Raw genomic sequence first — 17,593 nt, forward strand, 5'->3', positions numbered from 1 at the left:
TCGAGCTGGGATAGTAGATGCATAACAGTGGGCATCTTTTGCTGATGCTGAGCTGTGTTGCTGTACTTGCACTATCATTATCCTCATTCTTCTGGGTTCTGTAAGGACATTAAAAGTGTTTGTTCAATATGGCCAGTACATGTTAATTCAATCAAAGGTCAATGAAATATTAAGCTGCTGCATCAATATCCTACTTTCAGTTCTTTGATGTTCTACATGATCTAATAATGAGTGGGGGGAAAATACAAGGAAGTTCTTCTCATTTCTTCCTTCTTCTCTTCCTGAAACTGCTAACAGAATTCAAAAATGTCCTAAATATGTCTGCCATTTCAGACTTTAAAAAAGAAAGAAACCTTTTATTTTGAAAGGAGTCTCTTTTGTAGTATGTGTGCTTTGTTCTGAGTGTTTTACTTCCTTTACTTACTGATACAGTTTGTCTTGATGAAAGAGCTGTAGCTACTTCTTCCTGCAAAAAGTAGAAATGAGAACTTTCACTGGAAGTTTCTGAATTGGTTTTATTACTTTTAATTGTACTGAGTGCTTTTAGAGAAAGTTGAGGATCCTCAGATTTCAGAGTTGTAGTCTTTGGTCCAACAGCGTGTTTCTCTTTGAGTTAACAATACTTACTTTGTGAATCAGAAACCGTTAAAGGTGTATCAGTAAAAAATAATGTGCATTTCTCATTATTAATGTCCATGTGTGCTGGTGAACTACATGTTCAAAGCACAATATCATTAAACTCACACAGTTTAGCAGTAATCACTGGCATCTCTAACTCTCTGATTTAAGTGTATTTTGCACAAACTTTTGACCTAAAACCAAGGACAGCGTGAGTTCCTCCAGTGAGTTTTCTGAAGGGGCGCTGATTCCCATTATGTCAGACAGCTCCACATTTGAATAAAATGATCCTCTGTTTTCAGCTGCGCTGCTGCTCTTTGGGAAGCACAAATTTCAAATGGCTCTTGATCGCAGTCAGTATCATCAGTTCTGCTGTTCTTTACCACAAGGGTGAATGGTGCAAATTTTACTCCGATAACAATTTTTTCATGTTTTACACTCACAGGTATAATAGAAGAGTTGTATCTGGTTGGTTTTATGGTTTAATGCATGAAAAATAAGAGTTGGAGGTGTTGATTGATTTCTAGCCTTTGGAAGGACAGTAGATTTAAGGAACTGACCTTGAATATAAAGCAGTACTTGAAATTTTGTGGCCAAGAGCCAGAGTTTGCATTTCTAGATCATATACGTGTTAAGATAGGTGGAATTGCATTACTGGAATGAAAATTGCAATACAAATCAAAAATCATTGTACACATTTTCTTGCAAGCAAGGTTTTTTTGTACATACAAGATGCAAGCAAGAATAGTTCTTTTGTGATTCTAACAATTTAAATTATATACCTTGTGCAGGAGAAAATAGAAGAAAAGAAATTCTAGCTGAAGGGCCAAGTACTGCCTTCATTTCCTCTAAAATATATTAAAATAATTTTATTTCTATGTAAGAGGGAAAGTGATACATTGAAAAATGAATTTATTTCATTTTATTGCAGTGTTTCAGAAGTTTTATTTTTTGACTGCACATAACCTTAGCAAAATGAATAATGAACTCTGCTGTATCTGAAATCTTGTCCTTCATGCTTTACCTCACATAGTATTCTCCTTTCTTGCAGCTATTTTATTCATCAGATTAGGTCTTGTCATCTTTGCAATTCACACAACAGGAAATCAATAATTAATTATGGATAGGTAAAGCAATGCCTCACTGATTACCTAAAACATCCAAGACTTGCACTTTATAAAACCACCAGGGATAGTTTCCTTGCTGTTTCTCACTTGAATAGATTTGGCAATTAGCGCTATCTCTCCCTCATCGTGTGTCTCTTCATAGCTGAAATCAAGGGATGAGGTGTAAAATTAAAGGTACAAGATCCGTGATTAGCAGATGATAACACTGTGCATCAAAAAGTGCATTTGAAAAAAAGAGAAAAGTCACCAAGGCCATCTGTGGTATTTTGAAAGAAAAAAATAGATTACACTCTCAGAAGGATGCAGTATCCCTTGCACAGCAATGGAAGAGAAAAACAGGGAGCAAAAATATTGTAGATTATTTTGAGGTGGAATGCTGACAGTAGGAGAATAATGGCATTGCTTTCAGAGAAGCTGAGATGAAGGCTGGGAGGTATGTGTCTCATTTCGAAAAAAATGAGTTTAACCACCAATTCTGAAAATGTCACTTCAAAGAGCCTACAGAAAACTTAATAATCCTCAGCCAGTGCCAGACAGTTTTGCTGCAGTTAATGACTGTCTGACTAGGAGCCCTTCTTTAAGCCTCATGCTGCCCTAAATACGTGTTTCAATATGTATTTGTTTTTCAACTTCTTAAGCAATTGAACTTCTGCTGTGTCTGGGACGTGAAACGGTCACTTATAAGTAAAAACCATTTGTACACTGGAATTCAGAGTAGGAGGAGAAGTGCTGAGGTCGAGCCCACTGCACCAGAGAGGAGATGGAAGCACTGCATGTGTCACACAGCTGCACCAGCTGTGGAGCTACATGGCAGCCCCAGCACGTGGCACTGGGACAGGGACTGAGGGTCCCTGGGAGAGGTGGCTGCTCCAGTGGAACTCTGCCAGATGCCCTGCCTGCTCCTGCCCTGCCTGGCCATGCTGCTGGTGGTCTTTGCCTTGGCTCAAAATTTTAGTCCAAACGGTGCGGCTTGTAATCGTGAAATTAATGTAATGTAATATTTTTGAAGCCCCCAAACTTGATGAATTTCTCTTTTTAAAATAATCTTCTGTTTTCCATAAATTGTAGAAATGAGACTATAAGCACAAATGCTAAAATCCGCAGATTAAGATGAGCTTCAGTGATGCATGTCTTCACTTTGGGTCTGTTGATTTTGGTGCTTGGCTCATAATTCTTTGGGAGAGGAGGAGAAACAGGACACTTGGGGTCAGCTGCCCTTTTGAAGGCATTGAAATCACTCCAGAATGAAGGATTTAAACCAAATGGACATGTCAGCTAGGAGAACACCCGGATCTTCCAGGCTCAATCCCTACTCTTCTCTTTGGAAGCAAAAGATAAAATCCTAGAATTAAAAATGTTAGAACTCGTTAGAATTGTAGAGTAACTTATGGCAGTAAAATAAAGTTTATTTGTAATACATGGTAAAGCAGATCAATGCCCAGGAATTCTTTTCTGGTTTTGAGATTTTCTGAAAGCAACACAAGCAAATCTAGAAAAAACAATACTGTTGTGAATCATTTACTGTCAATAGGATTTGACAGTGTAAATCAAATTTGAATTTGTAAATTCAAAGAAAAAATTAAAAAACACTTTTGGGTTTAAATTATACAGTTTATGTAACACTAGTTGGTTTGTTTTTCAGGCGTGTTTTTAGAGTTTTTGAAGCTGTAAGAATTTAGTTGAAATCCCTCTTCCAAAGTAAATATTGTTCAAGTACAAAGGCAGGGGCTTTTTTAGAGAGCAGTTGTCTGGCCATGTCTTCCTCTGCAGCTCAGGGTGACATTTCCTTGTCACTTCTTCCAGTGGTGCGCAAGTCCTGTTGGTGGGGACTAGTTAGCTTCCTCCCTTGCTGCCATGAGGCTGGCTTGGTATCTGTTCAGAAACACTGGGAAATGTATTTATTCTTTCTATTTTATTAAAACAAAATAATATGACCCCAGATTGAAACTCTAATGATAAGTAAGGGTAGTTGTTGGTGAGCATAAAAAACACATTATTTTGGAAATCCCATGTGAGAGCTCCATGAGATATTTTTGTGGATCACCCCAACCTTGTGACCATTTCAGATTTCTCACCACAGTCAGGTCATACACATAATTTTCATATGGCAATGTATGTAGATTATTTGATCCAGTTCTAATTTCTGCTGTGTCCTATTGGGGTTGTGACAGCAAATACTCACTGAAGAATTGCCCAGACCTGTGTAAGTCTGATGAGCCTTGACTCAGTTCACATCAGATTTATCTTTTGCTGTAGACAGCGTCACACTGCTGCACACACCAGTCAGGATGTTTCATTAAACCTGACAGTGGTGCTTTAGCTTGTGAAGGAATCAACACCAGCAACTCAGAACAGTGTCTGGCTGAGTTTCAAAGCAAGTAGATCCCACATTACATACTTACTTACAGGCACTTTGCCTTGTTGCTGTGTCACCTACTTCTACCACCACAGTGGGTCTAGTTACTGATCCCTGCAAGAGGTTGTCTATCAAAACTTCAGATTTTTACAGCTTATAACCATTATCTGAACAGTTATTGCTGCAATTAATATCCTGGATGCAGTAAAAGGCTGACTTATGGATAAGGAAGTAGGATGACAAAGCAAGTCTGGTCCTGTGTGCTTCAAGTTATCTGTAAAATGTCTGTTAAATCAGATTACAAAAGTATCAGACCTGAAGCAAGAAGCACCATTCTGGAGATGCTAAAAATTTCAAGAAGGCAGGACACCGTTATCTACAGTTTTTCAGGCTTTAGCTGTTTTTTTATTGACTATGTTGCATCATCTTAATTTTTTCTCTCTAGTAGAAGTTTTCTGTTTATAGGAAGATGCTCTTCTCTGTTCCTGACAATGTTCAAGCACCTATGCCCACGAGTCAGAGCAGACTGTGCTCTTCAGCATTGGAAGATACAGCCATCATATATCATACAGTTTTCCTAGAGCTCTCAGTGCTTTTCAAGTCAGTGTCTTATAGCAGCTCATTAACATAATCAGTCAGAGGATAGGGCTTGTTTTCACGTGTGCTGCATGGCTATTAGCACATGGACTGTTGTGGGATTTCTTTCTGAGTGGATCCCATGAGGTATCCAGGTTAGGCACCATATCCTCACTGACTCCTGGGCATTCCTTGGCCAACCCAGTCCTCTATTGTCCGCGAATTCTTCAGGCAGGAGCTCTGGTTCCCTAATGGGTCGACATGTTGTCAGTTCCTATCAGAGCTTAATTTAATTCAGCCCTCACAATGTTGCTTTACTACAAGAGAGAAAATGGTGTGTCTGATATCATCCACCTCCACAAATCACCTCCTCAAATCAAGGACTCCACTATCAGTGACTTCTGAAAATTTGAAATTCTTGCAAACACAATAGAAATCTGCTTTCCATTTTGCCCTTACATTTTAAAGACAAAGAGAATATCAAGAAAAGAAAGTAAAAAAAAAATATATATTTTCATGAGACATGTGCAATAGGTGTTTGGCACAATAAGTTTAGTCACCCTGACAAACTAATTATTTTCACTTGGGCCTGATGAAAATTACTTCTTTTCAAAATGACTGAAATTTGAGCAGGGAGATAAAGAACCTGTTCACCCCTTAAGCCCAGTAAAAAGTGATCAGAGACAGTACAATATCACTTTAATTTTCTATAGCCATCATCCAACTCCCATCCCAATTTTAACCGTCAGCTTTTGCAAGAGGATGTTGTAAGAAACATGTCACTGCCAATCAAACTTTAACACTTGGACTGTATGAAGTGTAGTTGGTATAATAGTATAATGGATATATTCAGTATAGTCAAAATATAGGCAAATGGCCCGTGGAAGATGCATTGGAAGGATTTATAATGGTATTTCTATACTCTGATTTTTCTCTGTCCTACAGTGTGCAGTTGCCACCTATTAATTATAATTAATTACTGCAGTTTAACAAATACATACATTCTGTAACAGAATTGCATTTAATTGCTTTCTAATTTATATAATCTTCTTGTCTTGCTCTTCCTCTTCTAGATCACTTTTGTGGTTAGTAAATGGGTTTCTTAAATTCGGTCTCACATACTTAGGTCTTGAGTTAGCTTTCTTCTCTGCAGGACACTGATGTACACTGTACCTTTAAGTACCCAAAACAACTTAATTAAATTTCATTACAGGCAGTAGACCTGAAACAAACTAATGAAAGCAGCCATCATTTCAGGTGGTATTTATCTAGCCATTAAATTGAAAATACCCCCTTTAGGCTCTTAAAAATTAGTTTTCAATATTTAATACTAATAGCTTTTGGAATTGTTGATGGAGATCGTTTTAATAAATTTGTTACAAACTGTTTACCTTTACAAGGAAAGAAGCTTGTTCCTTGTGCAGAAGGAAGCTAAATAACTTTAAAGTCTTAGTGTTTTGAAATACTGTGAGATCTAGGAGCTGCCCACAGTCTGTTGAAAAACAGAAACCATAAAAGTTGTCATACAGTGATAGGAGTATGCCTTGTTTAGTCAAAAGCAATGTCAAGTCAGTACAAAACTTGTCTTGGGGTTTATTGTTTGCTTCATTTATCTTATTGAGCTGATCTGGCTTGCCAGCTTGAAAGTTTGTAGCAGAATTTATTTGAAGACCTCATTATAAGCACTACTGTCACCAGAGAGAAAAAATGAAAATTTGCAGGGAAGAGAAGAAGGGAAAACATCTGCTGCAGAAAAGAGTGCTAGTGCCAACATCCTAAACAGCTCTCCTTGCTGCTCAGGCACCTTGCAGTGCTGTGTCTGAGGCAGCAATGTTGACAAAGTACCTGTTGATATCGTGTGCAGCAAACTCGTGCCATGTGCTATTCCTGCATAGTCTGTGGGACGGTGCAGGTGTCAGGGATTTATTTCATCCGATTCCTGTCAGAACCAAGCTGAAAGTATTAATGTATACAATGCTGATGGAATGGGCAACAGGAAGAAAGACTTAGGGGAAGACTCATCACTTTTTTCTGAACAATACACCAGGGTTTTACTTGAGGAATGCAAGAGTGCAAAAGGAGCGTAATACTTGGCCATGAAAGTATCCACATCCACAAAACTGGAAGCATTTCTACCTCGCTCTATGTAAGCATGGTAGATGTCTCTTCTTTTGCAGGTAGACAGTAATAAATAGTGCATCCCTTCTCCTTCTGTCAGATCTAAAGTCTGTCCTCTTTGTAGCTTCCCCTTCTTCAGTGTGTTTAAAAGAAAACTTACTTTTAACAAAAGTAAATTCTCTTGTAGAAAGCTACAACAGAATGAGATATAGTCACCTCTCGTGTAAGAAATTCTGACCCCAGAGAAGGAGAAAAAATGAAACCATTTTTCTTCATCAGGATAAAGGCTTGGGCTTCTCACATGTTTGCTCCTTACATTTTATAATAGAGAAATCAATGCACAAGTTATTGTTAATCAGAGACAAAAAATTAAGGCTATATGTGTTATTTGTCATCTTGATGCTTGGATAAGATTACTGTACTTAAGCTATTCATTATAACTTTAACTATAAACTATTATGTCTTCTTTAAAATACATGTATTTTATATATATGTACATATCACATATAGAAATTTTATTTATTTATTTTATTTAAGAAGTGGGGGCTTCAGAGATGTTTTTCTTCCATTATCATGAACCCTCCCTCTAGCTTGGAGGATGTAGTTTATGAAGAAACCTAATTTTGGAGACCAGATATAGATTGGAAAGGTTGTAGATAGAAAATTTTGGTTTAAGGAAGTAGTATTAAAGATCAATTATTTATTTTTTCAAGTTACTCTTGCTATTTTTTATCAGTTAACTAGATTTCTCCTTTATATTTTCTTATATCACCGTGATTAAATATGAGGGGCAGTTCAGTGAAGTGTCCTAAACATGAGTGATAGAGAACAAAGAGTCATTACTGACTCCAGGGCAAGTCCTGGCTGTACTGTAAAAGTCATAGCCCAGATTTCACTCTTCCACATTTTGTCTTTGAAATTGCAGCTGAAGTATACCCCTGTTTGTACAAGCACATTGCACAAGGAGTGCAGACATTCAGCACCTGTAGTTAGGTGTCACCTCTGTCTGTCCTAATTCGTTCATAGAATTTCCCTCTATAAGAACTAAGAGTATCTTCTTTCCCCCTGCTGTGTCACAGTCTTGCTGAGTTCTTTTTTCTAAGAGTCTCGTGGAAAAGGGATTTTCCAGCATCTTCTCTTCTGAGAGCCCATGGTATCTTTGGAAGGGACGAGGTCAGACAGATACCTTGAGCAAAGGCAGAGCATGGAAAGGGGTGGGATTCATTGCTGGATGTGTGGAGTAGCTGAGTTAGGGGGTGGGAATATTCTTTACTACCCCAACTGTGAATTATTCTTCTGTAAAAAAGAGGAAAATTCCAACTGGTTTTTGGTAATGTTTTATTGTGTTTATTTTTATTCAGCATTTCATTGCTAAACTTTTGTTTACCACTGTGCCTGGTGCTTGACTCAATTTCCACTGAGCCCAACAGAAAGTGGGCATTTTTAAAACTGTGAGACTGGGAAATCTCAGTGTAACTGATTGAAAGTCAATATTAAGCTCTGATAAAGACAGTTGCAATCTATCAATACTAAAGGCATTTGGAATACTGTCATGTAATAAGAACACTATCAGAAGTCAGTTTATGCTGTCATGACAGTTTCAGACTATATGTAATACGTTTATAAAATGTGGAGTACATTATTTTGGATTGTTGCATTACATTATGGTGCAGGAATAAGACATGAATTATTTAAACTTGCCTTTTTTATTTTTGAACTAGCTGTTTCTAGTATTTGTATTATTTTGCTGCATTTTTTTAATACGTCACTGTTAACATAGTTTTAAATAGAATGAATAGAATTTTCATTCTGTATGCCTTGAAGAAAACTGGAACAAGGAAAATGCACTGATTCTTTTTCTCTCATGTGTGAGCAAAAGGGCAGTTAGTATAACTAAGCTAAATAGATGTGCAGTCTGGTAATTGTGGGACTTCCCAATCTGCTTACTCCAAAACCTCCTTATAAAATGGAAAATATTTCAAGCCGGAATTCTGTTTACAGTGTGAAAATAGAGGGGAGGAAGAAAAGGCAGAGATATTAAACAGATAGACTAATAATTTGAATCTTTCTGAGATATGTTATTTTATAGAACTTCCTACATTTATTTTTAATCTTGCTGTGCCAGTGCAGTCAGCACATCCTGTCCTGCACCACTAACTATATTTACCACCCAGTGGCAGGAAGAAGACAGCAGCCTACTGGTGTATCCCTAGTGGAAGCACCAGACAAAAACACTCAACTTAAAGCGGGGAACTGTGCGGCGTTTTCACTGACGGTTGTCACGATTCTTGGTGTTGCAGGATGGATGGTCACAGTATCACTTTGTAGCCTCATCTTCAACAATAGAACGGGATCGGCAAAGGCCGTACTCCTCATCCCGCACGCCCTCCATCTCTCCCGTGCGCATGTCTCCGAACAACCGCTCAGGTAAGGCCTGGCCAAGGAAAGGCAGAGGTAATCAATCCATCACCGCTGTTTTTCCTGACATCTGGATTTCTTGTTAGCTCTGGTGGAAGGGCACAAAGTGTATTCTTTACTGTCACCAAATCACCTGTTCAAAACAGGATTTTAATTCTTTTCATGGTGAAGTTTTATAAAAGAAAGATTATGCCATAACATTTTGTCATAAATTCTCCCGAAGTGTTTTCTTGATGGGAGATTACCTGACTAAGTCTCAGGGCAATGATATCCATTGGTAGCATCAGGAAATTCTATTGCTCACTTTGCTAGTTATGAAAGCCATTATGTGGTTTATAACCATTTTGCACACTTAGCAGAAGTTTAAAGACCCACATTACTTTTTTGTCAGCTTTTATTCTGGGTATGTGTGTATATACATGTGCATAGGTAAGTTTCACAGATTTGTCTACACATCTTCCTGTAACATTGATGGCATATTTATGCCAGCTATTAACAATTCTATATGATCTGCACACTAATGTAAGTATCTCAACTAATGCCGTAGTGCAAATTAATTTTTCTGTCTAGAAATCGGGTAATCTTTCCCTCACTTTGTTCTAAGGTAGAACATACCTTCATTAGATAAAGACATTCCCAATGAAAAATTTTCAAGGCCAGTCGTTCAGTGGCCTTTCTACTGCTTTTTCAATCAAATGCTGTAATTCCATAGGTACACCAAGAGTTTAGGATTAAAATTGCCAAATTTATGATTACTATTATGCCATAGGTTTTTTTTAAGAAAATTGTACTGCTAATTATCTATATGTCTCATTATCTAATTATCTTAGTTCTGCAGAACAGCAACTGAGGAGATGTGAAAATGTAGCCAGAAGTACAGTGAGAGCTGCTATTCTGTTTTTAAAGTCTGCAATACACAAGTCCATAAAGGGCTCTTGTTCCTTTTTTTCTTCTATAAAATCTCACCTTGACTGTAAGTGCGAGATACTTGAAATGTCTGGCCCTGAGATCTTAGTTCTGTCTCTTGCCAGAACTATCTTCTCACTTCTGTTACTCTAAATTTTGGATGAAATTTTACTGCTGTCATCAGTTATCATAAGACTGGAAAAGCACAAATAAGAGTGGCTATTTCTGAAAGAAGAAGAGTCCATGTCATTACATACCAGTCAGCTCAATGTCAGTCAAGAAAATTGCTAGAATAAATAATCAGAACCTGAGCAGCTCAAAGGTAGTAGGAGCATAAGATATTACTTAACTCTAGAAGTATCTATTTCTACATAATAATGTAAGTTGCTGTGTCCCCTAGTATCCATATCAAATGTAAGCATTGATTCAAATCAGTAAGTGCAATGTCCTATGATCAGTAAGACTTTCACACAGCATTTTTATGTACAAGCCTAAGGCAAGCTAGTCAACAGTTCAGAAAAACATCCTGTGTGGTAAATAAAAAACTTACTGAAAACCATTCAGAAGGAAAGGGTAATGTTAATTGCCAAAATGGCAGAATGCTGTGCTTGGAGCCTAGCCTGGGTTCAGTACTCTTCAGCGGTTTTAGTAATGACCCAGATAATATACAAAAGTTACCTGTTAGCTTTGTGGATGGCATAAACCTGGAGAAACTCATATTCTTTGAAGGGCATTGTTGAAATTCAAAGTGATCCTGAGAAATTGGAGGTAATGTTCAAAGGGAAGAAAATAACCAATCCCTTAAAAATAAATTATAAGGACAATGTCTGAGTAGATTAAAGTTCTTTAGAAATTGTCTGGGGATTTTTGTCAGTTGCACACATGAATTGGAAGGTGGAAAAACCAGGATGTGAGAATATACTGAATGGACTGTAATTGTTTAACTCAAGTATAAGAGACATGAGATGGAGACAGTGGGAAGAGGTACACACCAAGTCTTCAAGCATGTAACAGTCAGCCATGAAGAGGAATGGTGTGAACTTTTTCTGCTTTCATAGCAGACAAATGGAAATAATGAGCAGCAAGGAGTCAGGCTAGACATCAGGGAACATTTCCTAACAGTGGGAAAAGAAGGGACTGGAAAAGACTGCTTGGAGCAGTTATGTGACCTCTGTCATTAGAGATCTTTAGTTCCAGATTAAAATCTGTCAAGAATTATGTTGCTATACTGGATCCTACCTTGGGGTAAAAAGTTGAAGTGAATGAACTCACACCATCCCATCCATCCCTAGGACTGGATGATAACAGGCTCAACAAACTGAATGATAACCACTGTAGAGAGCTCTGTATTCTTTTCTGTATCCTTTAAGAGTCAGAGCAGAAAAACATTATGTCAATTTTCAGTGTAATATCAACCAAAGTCTTCATCTTTGCTTCCAGTAAAAACTCTGAAAGAGGGTGCTTCTGCATTTTAATGCTTGCCAGAAAGTAGTTTTCCTCTCATGGGAAGAGACAGGGAACTCCCACAGGGAACAGAGAGAGATGATTTTATCTGTATCAGTCAATTTTGTTCAAAGCACCAGCGTTTTTATAACCATTACCAGAGTATGTGAAACAAAATGTGTCTGTCTGCTTTTTCAAGGTTTGCGTTCTGGCCTGCTCCCCATTAGACTCAAGCTGCCATTAGGTGATTTGGTAGTTTAACGTCATGTTTCTTTGTATCTGCCAGATTATCAGCTTTAGATTTACATCACTATTGCCAAACAGTTTAAAAGCAATCCCCAATTCTAATGGCTTCATAAGAAGGAACATCTGTCCTGTATTTGCTCTGTAAATTCAGAGGCCAGGCCCAGCAAAACCAATCAAAGCACAATTCAACATCACTTGTGCTTCCCTACTCCATAGTTTGAGTGCAAGTACTTCAGTGTTGCTTAACTAAAAAATGTAGCATAGTTTAGAGATGCTGGAAGATATGCCTCTAGGTCAAGCTTCACAAAAAGTTTGTATTACAGTAATTTCACGAATACAAGCCGCAGTAATTAGACAAAAATTTTGGTGGAAACCCGGAAGTGCGGCTAATATTTGGGTGCGGCTAATCTATGGACAAAAATGTGATATCTGCCCTTACCTAGTATCATACCAGTCCAGTCCCGAGCCGAAACACTTTGAAATCCATGGTTTCCCGTTGTTCCGACGATGAACCAATCAGAGAACAGCTTATTGCCTGCCTGTGGATGGCGGCGTTACTGAGGGGCGGGGGTTGTTATCGGGGTGAGTTACCTCGGCGAGTTACCTCAGCAGTTTGATAAAAGTGTGTGATATTTCTCTGTACTTTTTAAAGTGTTTTCAGTCTTGTGCGGCTGCGGGGCTGGCTGGGCTTGCAGGGAGAGGGCTGAGGGAGCTGCTAGGCTCGCAGGGAGAAGGATGAAGCGGCTGCTCGCCCTGCTGGGAGAGGGGTAGAGCAGTCGCTCACCGTGCTGGGAGAGGGGTAGAGCAGCCGCTCGCCCTGCTGGGAGAGGGGTAGAGCAGCCGCTTGCCCTGCTGGGAGAGGGGTAGAGCAGTCGCTCACCGTGCTGGGAGAGGGGTAGAGCAGCCGCTCGCCCTGATGGGAGAGGGGTAGAGCAGTCGCTCACCGTGCTGGGAGAGGGGTAGAGCAGTCGCTCGCCGTGCTGGGAGAGGGGTAGAGCAGCTGCTCACCGTGCTGGGAGAGGGGTAGAGCAGTCGCTCACCGTGCTGGGAGAGGGGTAGAGCAGCCGCTCGCCCTGATGGGAGAGGGGCAGAGCAACCGCTCACCGTGCTGGGAGAGGGGTAGAGCAGTCGCTCGCCGTGCTGGGAGAGGGGTAGAGCAGCCGCTCACCGTGCTGGGAGAGGGGTAGAGCAGCCGCTCGCCGTGCTGGGAGAGGGGTAGAGCAACCGCTCGCCCTGCTGGGAGAGGGGTAGAGCAGTCGCTCGCCCTGCTGGGAGAGGGGTAGAGCAGCCGCTCGCCCTGATGGGAGAGGGGTAGAGCAGTCGCTCACCGTGCTGGGAGAGGGGTAGAGCAGTCGCTCACCGTGCTGGGAGAGGGCTGGGGGGTGCCGCTCAGCTCACAGGGAGAGGGGCAGAGCAACCGCTCGCCCTGCTGGGAGAGGGGTAGAGCAGCCGCTCGCCCTGCTGGGAGAGGGGTAGAGCAGTCGCTCGCCGTGCTGAGAGAGGGGTAGAGCAGCCGCTCGCCCTGCTGGGAGAGGGGTGGGGGGGGCCGCTCAGCTCACAGGGAGAGGGGCAGAGCAACCGCTTGCCCTGCTGGGAGAGGGGTAGAGCAGCCGCTCGCCCTGCTGGGAGAGGGGTAGAGCAGTCGCTCACCGTGCTGGGAGAGGGGTAGAGCAGTCGCTCACCGTGCTGGGAGAGGGGTAGAGCAGCCGCTCGCCCTGCTGGGACAGGGCTGGGGGGGGCCGCTCACCCGCGGGGCTGAGCGGGGTGTCTGTGCCAGCACAGAGATGTGGCTCCGCTCGGAGCTCAGCTGCCTGCCCGCGCGGCTCAGCGGCTGTTTAAAGGCAACGCAGATCCATTGGGAATGCTCGCAAAATGACCACACTATTGTTCCTGTCTTTTTCGGCTTGTAAATAAAGGGTGTGTCTTTTTTCACTTGGAAACAATGTTTCCGAGGTCGGCAGTAAGCCAGTAAGCCCCGGCGATCCCGCGATTGTGTTACTAAATGACAACTTTGTGAAAGTTCGCAGCGAACTAAATTGCGGCTAATATTCCGGGAGCGGCTTATCTATTAACAAAGGCAACAATGTTGGCAACACACCGGATATGCGGCTTATAGTCCGTGCGGCTTGTATTCGTGAATTTACTGTACATTTTTTTTATTATTTTCCTTGTGTTTGAACAAAGGCATTGTTACTGGTTTTGAGCTTCTTTTTACATAGGAAATACCTGGGTGGAGGCAGGGGAGTGTGTGAGGGTAAGCACGAGCACTTTAGTAATTTTTGTACCACGGTGCCCTTACAAGGCTCTGGGAGGCTCTGCCACTCACCTTGTGCTCCTTCTCCTGCCCTCCACAACAGGGAAAGTGCACTTTATCTACCAGCCCCTAAATATATTGAAGTCAGTTTACTTGAAAGTCATTAATTTTTTCCTTTGCTTTTCTCCTTTTCCTAAGCATTGCAAGCTCTAAGGCTTCATAATCAGTGCCAGTGATCACCTCCACATTCTCCAGTGTGTGACTTGAGTATAAAATCCAGTTCTCTTTTTTGTTACCTGTACTTTCCTCCTTTTAGCTGTCCCATGAGTATAGGTGATGAAAGATTTGGTTTTAATAAAATTAGCTTAAAGTAGTAATTGCTTTAATGGCAGTTGTTCACACATGTAGATATTTAAAGACAGAGAAATTGAGTTACCTTTGTTAGGCATTCTTTGGTATATGTTTTCTAGGGGGGAAAAGGTTGTTTTCTTCCATTTTCCATTAGAATAATTAAATTCCTTTGTTTATTTTCAAGAGAAAAGGGAAGAAAACAATTTTATAAGGTTTTTTCCACAAAATTGAAAGTTAACAGTCTTCAATGCAAATAATGTAACCATTCTGAGGAAAAGATGGAAGTGTCCGTACCTGAAAGTTTGGACAAGTTAACGGAACTGAAAAGCAAAAGGAAAAAAAAAATTGTACTTATTTTTTAATAGTGATCATCTTAGATGTTGGATGTAAGTACAAAGAAATTTCACATTCAGAAATAAATCTATGTTTACAATTGATTGTCCAGTTAATACATTTTGACCTTGAAATAATAGCATATCTTCCTCCCTAATGTGGTAGTGTTTCTTCAATCAGTTTCCTGTTAGAAAACTAACAGATACAAACTTTACTGAAATGCCTACTCAAGAGCCAAACCCTACATTCAGTCATATATGATTTTTAAAAATCCATTTTTGTTATCTAGCAAGTGCCCCAGCCTCACCTCGGGAAATGATCAGCCTAAAAGAAAGAAAAACAGACTATGAATCAACTGGAACTAATGCCACTTACCATGGAAATAAGGGAGAACACACTTCTAGGAAAGACACCATGACAGGTGAGATTTTGCTTGAATGGCATGTATAAAAATCAACTGTGCTAGAACGCTGATTTTATAGGATTGGCTGGGCTTGTTGCACTGTGGAAAAGAGTCAACTTGCTTTGGTTAATTCCCAAGTTTTAGTCACCTTGAGAAATACAACTGAAGATATATTTGAATGAGTACAATACTATGTGAAAATGATTTGTGAATGCCATGGTTCTCCACAGAAGACAGGCTCTGAGTCCAATTTTACATGTCTTTCTCAATTTCACATTTGTTTTCATTTCATAAGGAAGATGGTTGATCACTTTGATTTAACTGGTATATTTGAGAATGTGCAGTGATCCCTAACATCTGTCTTTTGCAGGGAATGCTCTCCAGGATCAGTTAACTTATTTTGTGTGTCAGTATTCATAGGAAATTTGTGGCTTTTTGTAAAGTTTATCCATGTTACTTTCTCAGCTGGGCTGATTTAAATGCAGTAATTTTCTCTGTATGTTGTGGCATCTGTTGCAAGTTTCTTTGAAGGCCTCTCTTCCCAGTGAGCTCATTAACCTCTTAGTATTTCAGTAATTAGGAAATTTTGAGTGCTTTTCCCAGTGCTGCACCTCTTCATGAATTCTCTTGCAAAATAAGTGTTGGTCTCCATCACCATTGTACAGGCTTATATAACCATTATTGAACTTTTTATCACGCTTATATAGTGCCAAGCATCACAGTCTCCTCTTCTCCAAATGCTGCTCCAGGGCAGGCAAAAAAATCTCAGTGAGAAGTCTGAATGCCTGTTGCCTTCTCCCATACCCACTGCAGAGGTCTTGCTCAGAGGCAGAATGGGTTGCTCACCAGGAACATGGTGGCTCAGCATCAATCCATCCATAAGATCCTTCTTTCAAGACTCTATTCAGGATATGAAGATACACACACTGCATCTGTGATGCTACATGTGATTATGTAATCGAAACCTGAAGACCATCCTTGGAAATTGTGTGAATATGCAATGTGGTACATTAATTTGCCTGAAGGTGAAAATCTGAAGAGAAGAATGACAGTCAAGAGCATTTGGAAACCACAAAAATTAGGAGTATCCTGAATGACTTCTGTGGGGTACTACAGGAGAGTGCGGAAGATTCAGTCAAGGTACTGCATTTTATGTGTCTGTAATGTTTTGAGTGTTTATAGTCACTGCACAAGGTGGTTTTCTATAAAAATTCATTGGCCCTTACTTGGCTGATTGTGAAGGAGAGGACTGAAGTTTTTTCAGCCATTTGTCAAGGACCCATAAAGGGTGAATCTCAGGAATAAGAGCATCAGGCTGAAAAGGAAAAGGCAGAAACAGTAGTATTTTGTACTAGCTGTATCTCTAAACTCAGACAAGCAAATTATATCAGAAAGTTTACAAAATACATGCTGAAAATCTGTGTTTCCTTGCAGATAGTCTTGTCTCTCTCCATCCATTAAAAAAAGGCCTTTTTCCTCAACCCTTTTCATTTTTTTTACTGTGGTGTTTTTCTTCTCGTCTTCCTACTTCCATTATTTTCTTTCTCTTGCAATATCAATTTCAGATTGTGAGAGTTGTACAGCCTCAGCACCCTTTACTCTGCTTTGATTTTTGTATTGTGTTTTCCTCTAACATTTTCTTCTATTTTGTCTATTTCTATTGATTATTTGGGTGGAATTTTAGTAAGGAAACTTGAAACTCTTAACAGAATGCTCAGCTATCAACTGTCTTTCCAGCTCCTGAGCTCAGTGAGGGAAAAAAATCAAACTAATTCAAATCAAAAAGTGTAATACTTCACAATCTTACATGACAAATGTACAAATAAATAAGGAATTAACAAGTAACTTTCTCTCTTTCAGATCACCAAATCTCTCCACATTTGGGCTAAGCTCAGATTAAGAACCATTATAAGATCAAAAGAAAACGACAGAAGGAGTTTTGGTCGTCAACATTCAACATGGAATTTGTGTAACATAATTGTAGCTCATTGAATAAATAAATATTTGATCAAAAACCCATATAAAATCAGTATTTGTCATTTTGTGAGACGTTTTGACTTTACTTGAGTGGCCTAATACAAGTTCATATAGCAAGTTTCTTGTGATGCCTTGCGTTTCATTTTGTGCATCAGACAGTGCATTGCAGCCAATACATCCACAGGGATGGGACTTAGATGAATGTTTTCTCAGGTTCCACCTGACATACAAATATTTTGATCTGCTCTTCCACTTTTGTGCCAAGCTGATGTATTACACAAAACTTTCTTTGTCTTAGGGATTTTACACAGAGTATAGAGCCACAGCTGTAGTCCCAATTTATCCATGACTGTCTCCATGCTCTTCTCCAAAGCTCTTCTCAGTTTATAGTTGAAAGATTTTATGACCTTTGGGCTGGGACTGAAATGAAGGTTTTTTGATGGATTTTCGAAGTAGCAATGCTGGCT

General features: G+C 39.9%; 1 protein-coding gene across 1 annotated transcript in view; it reads left to right on the forward strand.

Moving 5' to 3' along the window:
- CTNND2 (catenin delta 2) overlaps positions 1-17,593 on the forward strand; it is a 667,983-nt gene that overhangs the window by 641,968 nt on the left and 8,422 nt on the right. The window contains 2 exon segments of the mRNA XM_033064576.2: positions 9,096-9,222; positions 15,036-15,167. Coding sequence (XP_032920467.1) covers positions 9,096-9,222; positions 15,036-15,167 — 259 coding nt within the window.

This window comes from Catharus ustulatus, chromosome 1 (assembly GCF_009819885.2).
Source record: "Catharus ustulatus isolate bCatUst1 chromosome 1, bCatUst1.pri.v2, whole genome shotgun sequence".
NCBI lineage: Eukaryota > Metazoa > Chordata > Aves > Passeriformes > Turdidae > Catharus > Catharus ustulatus.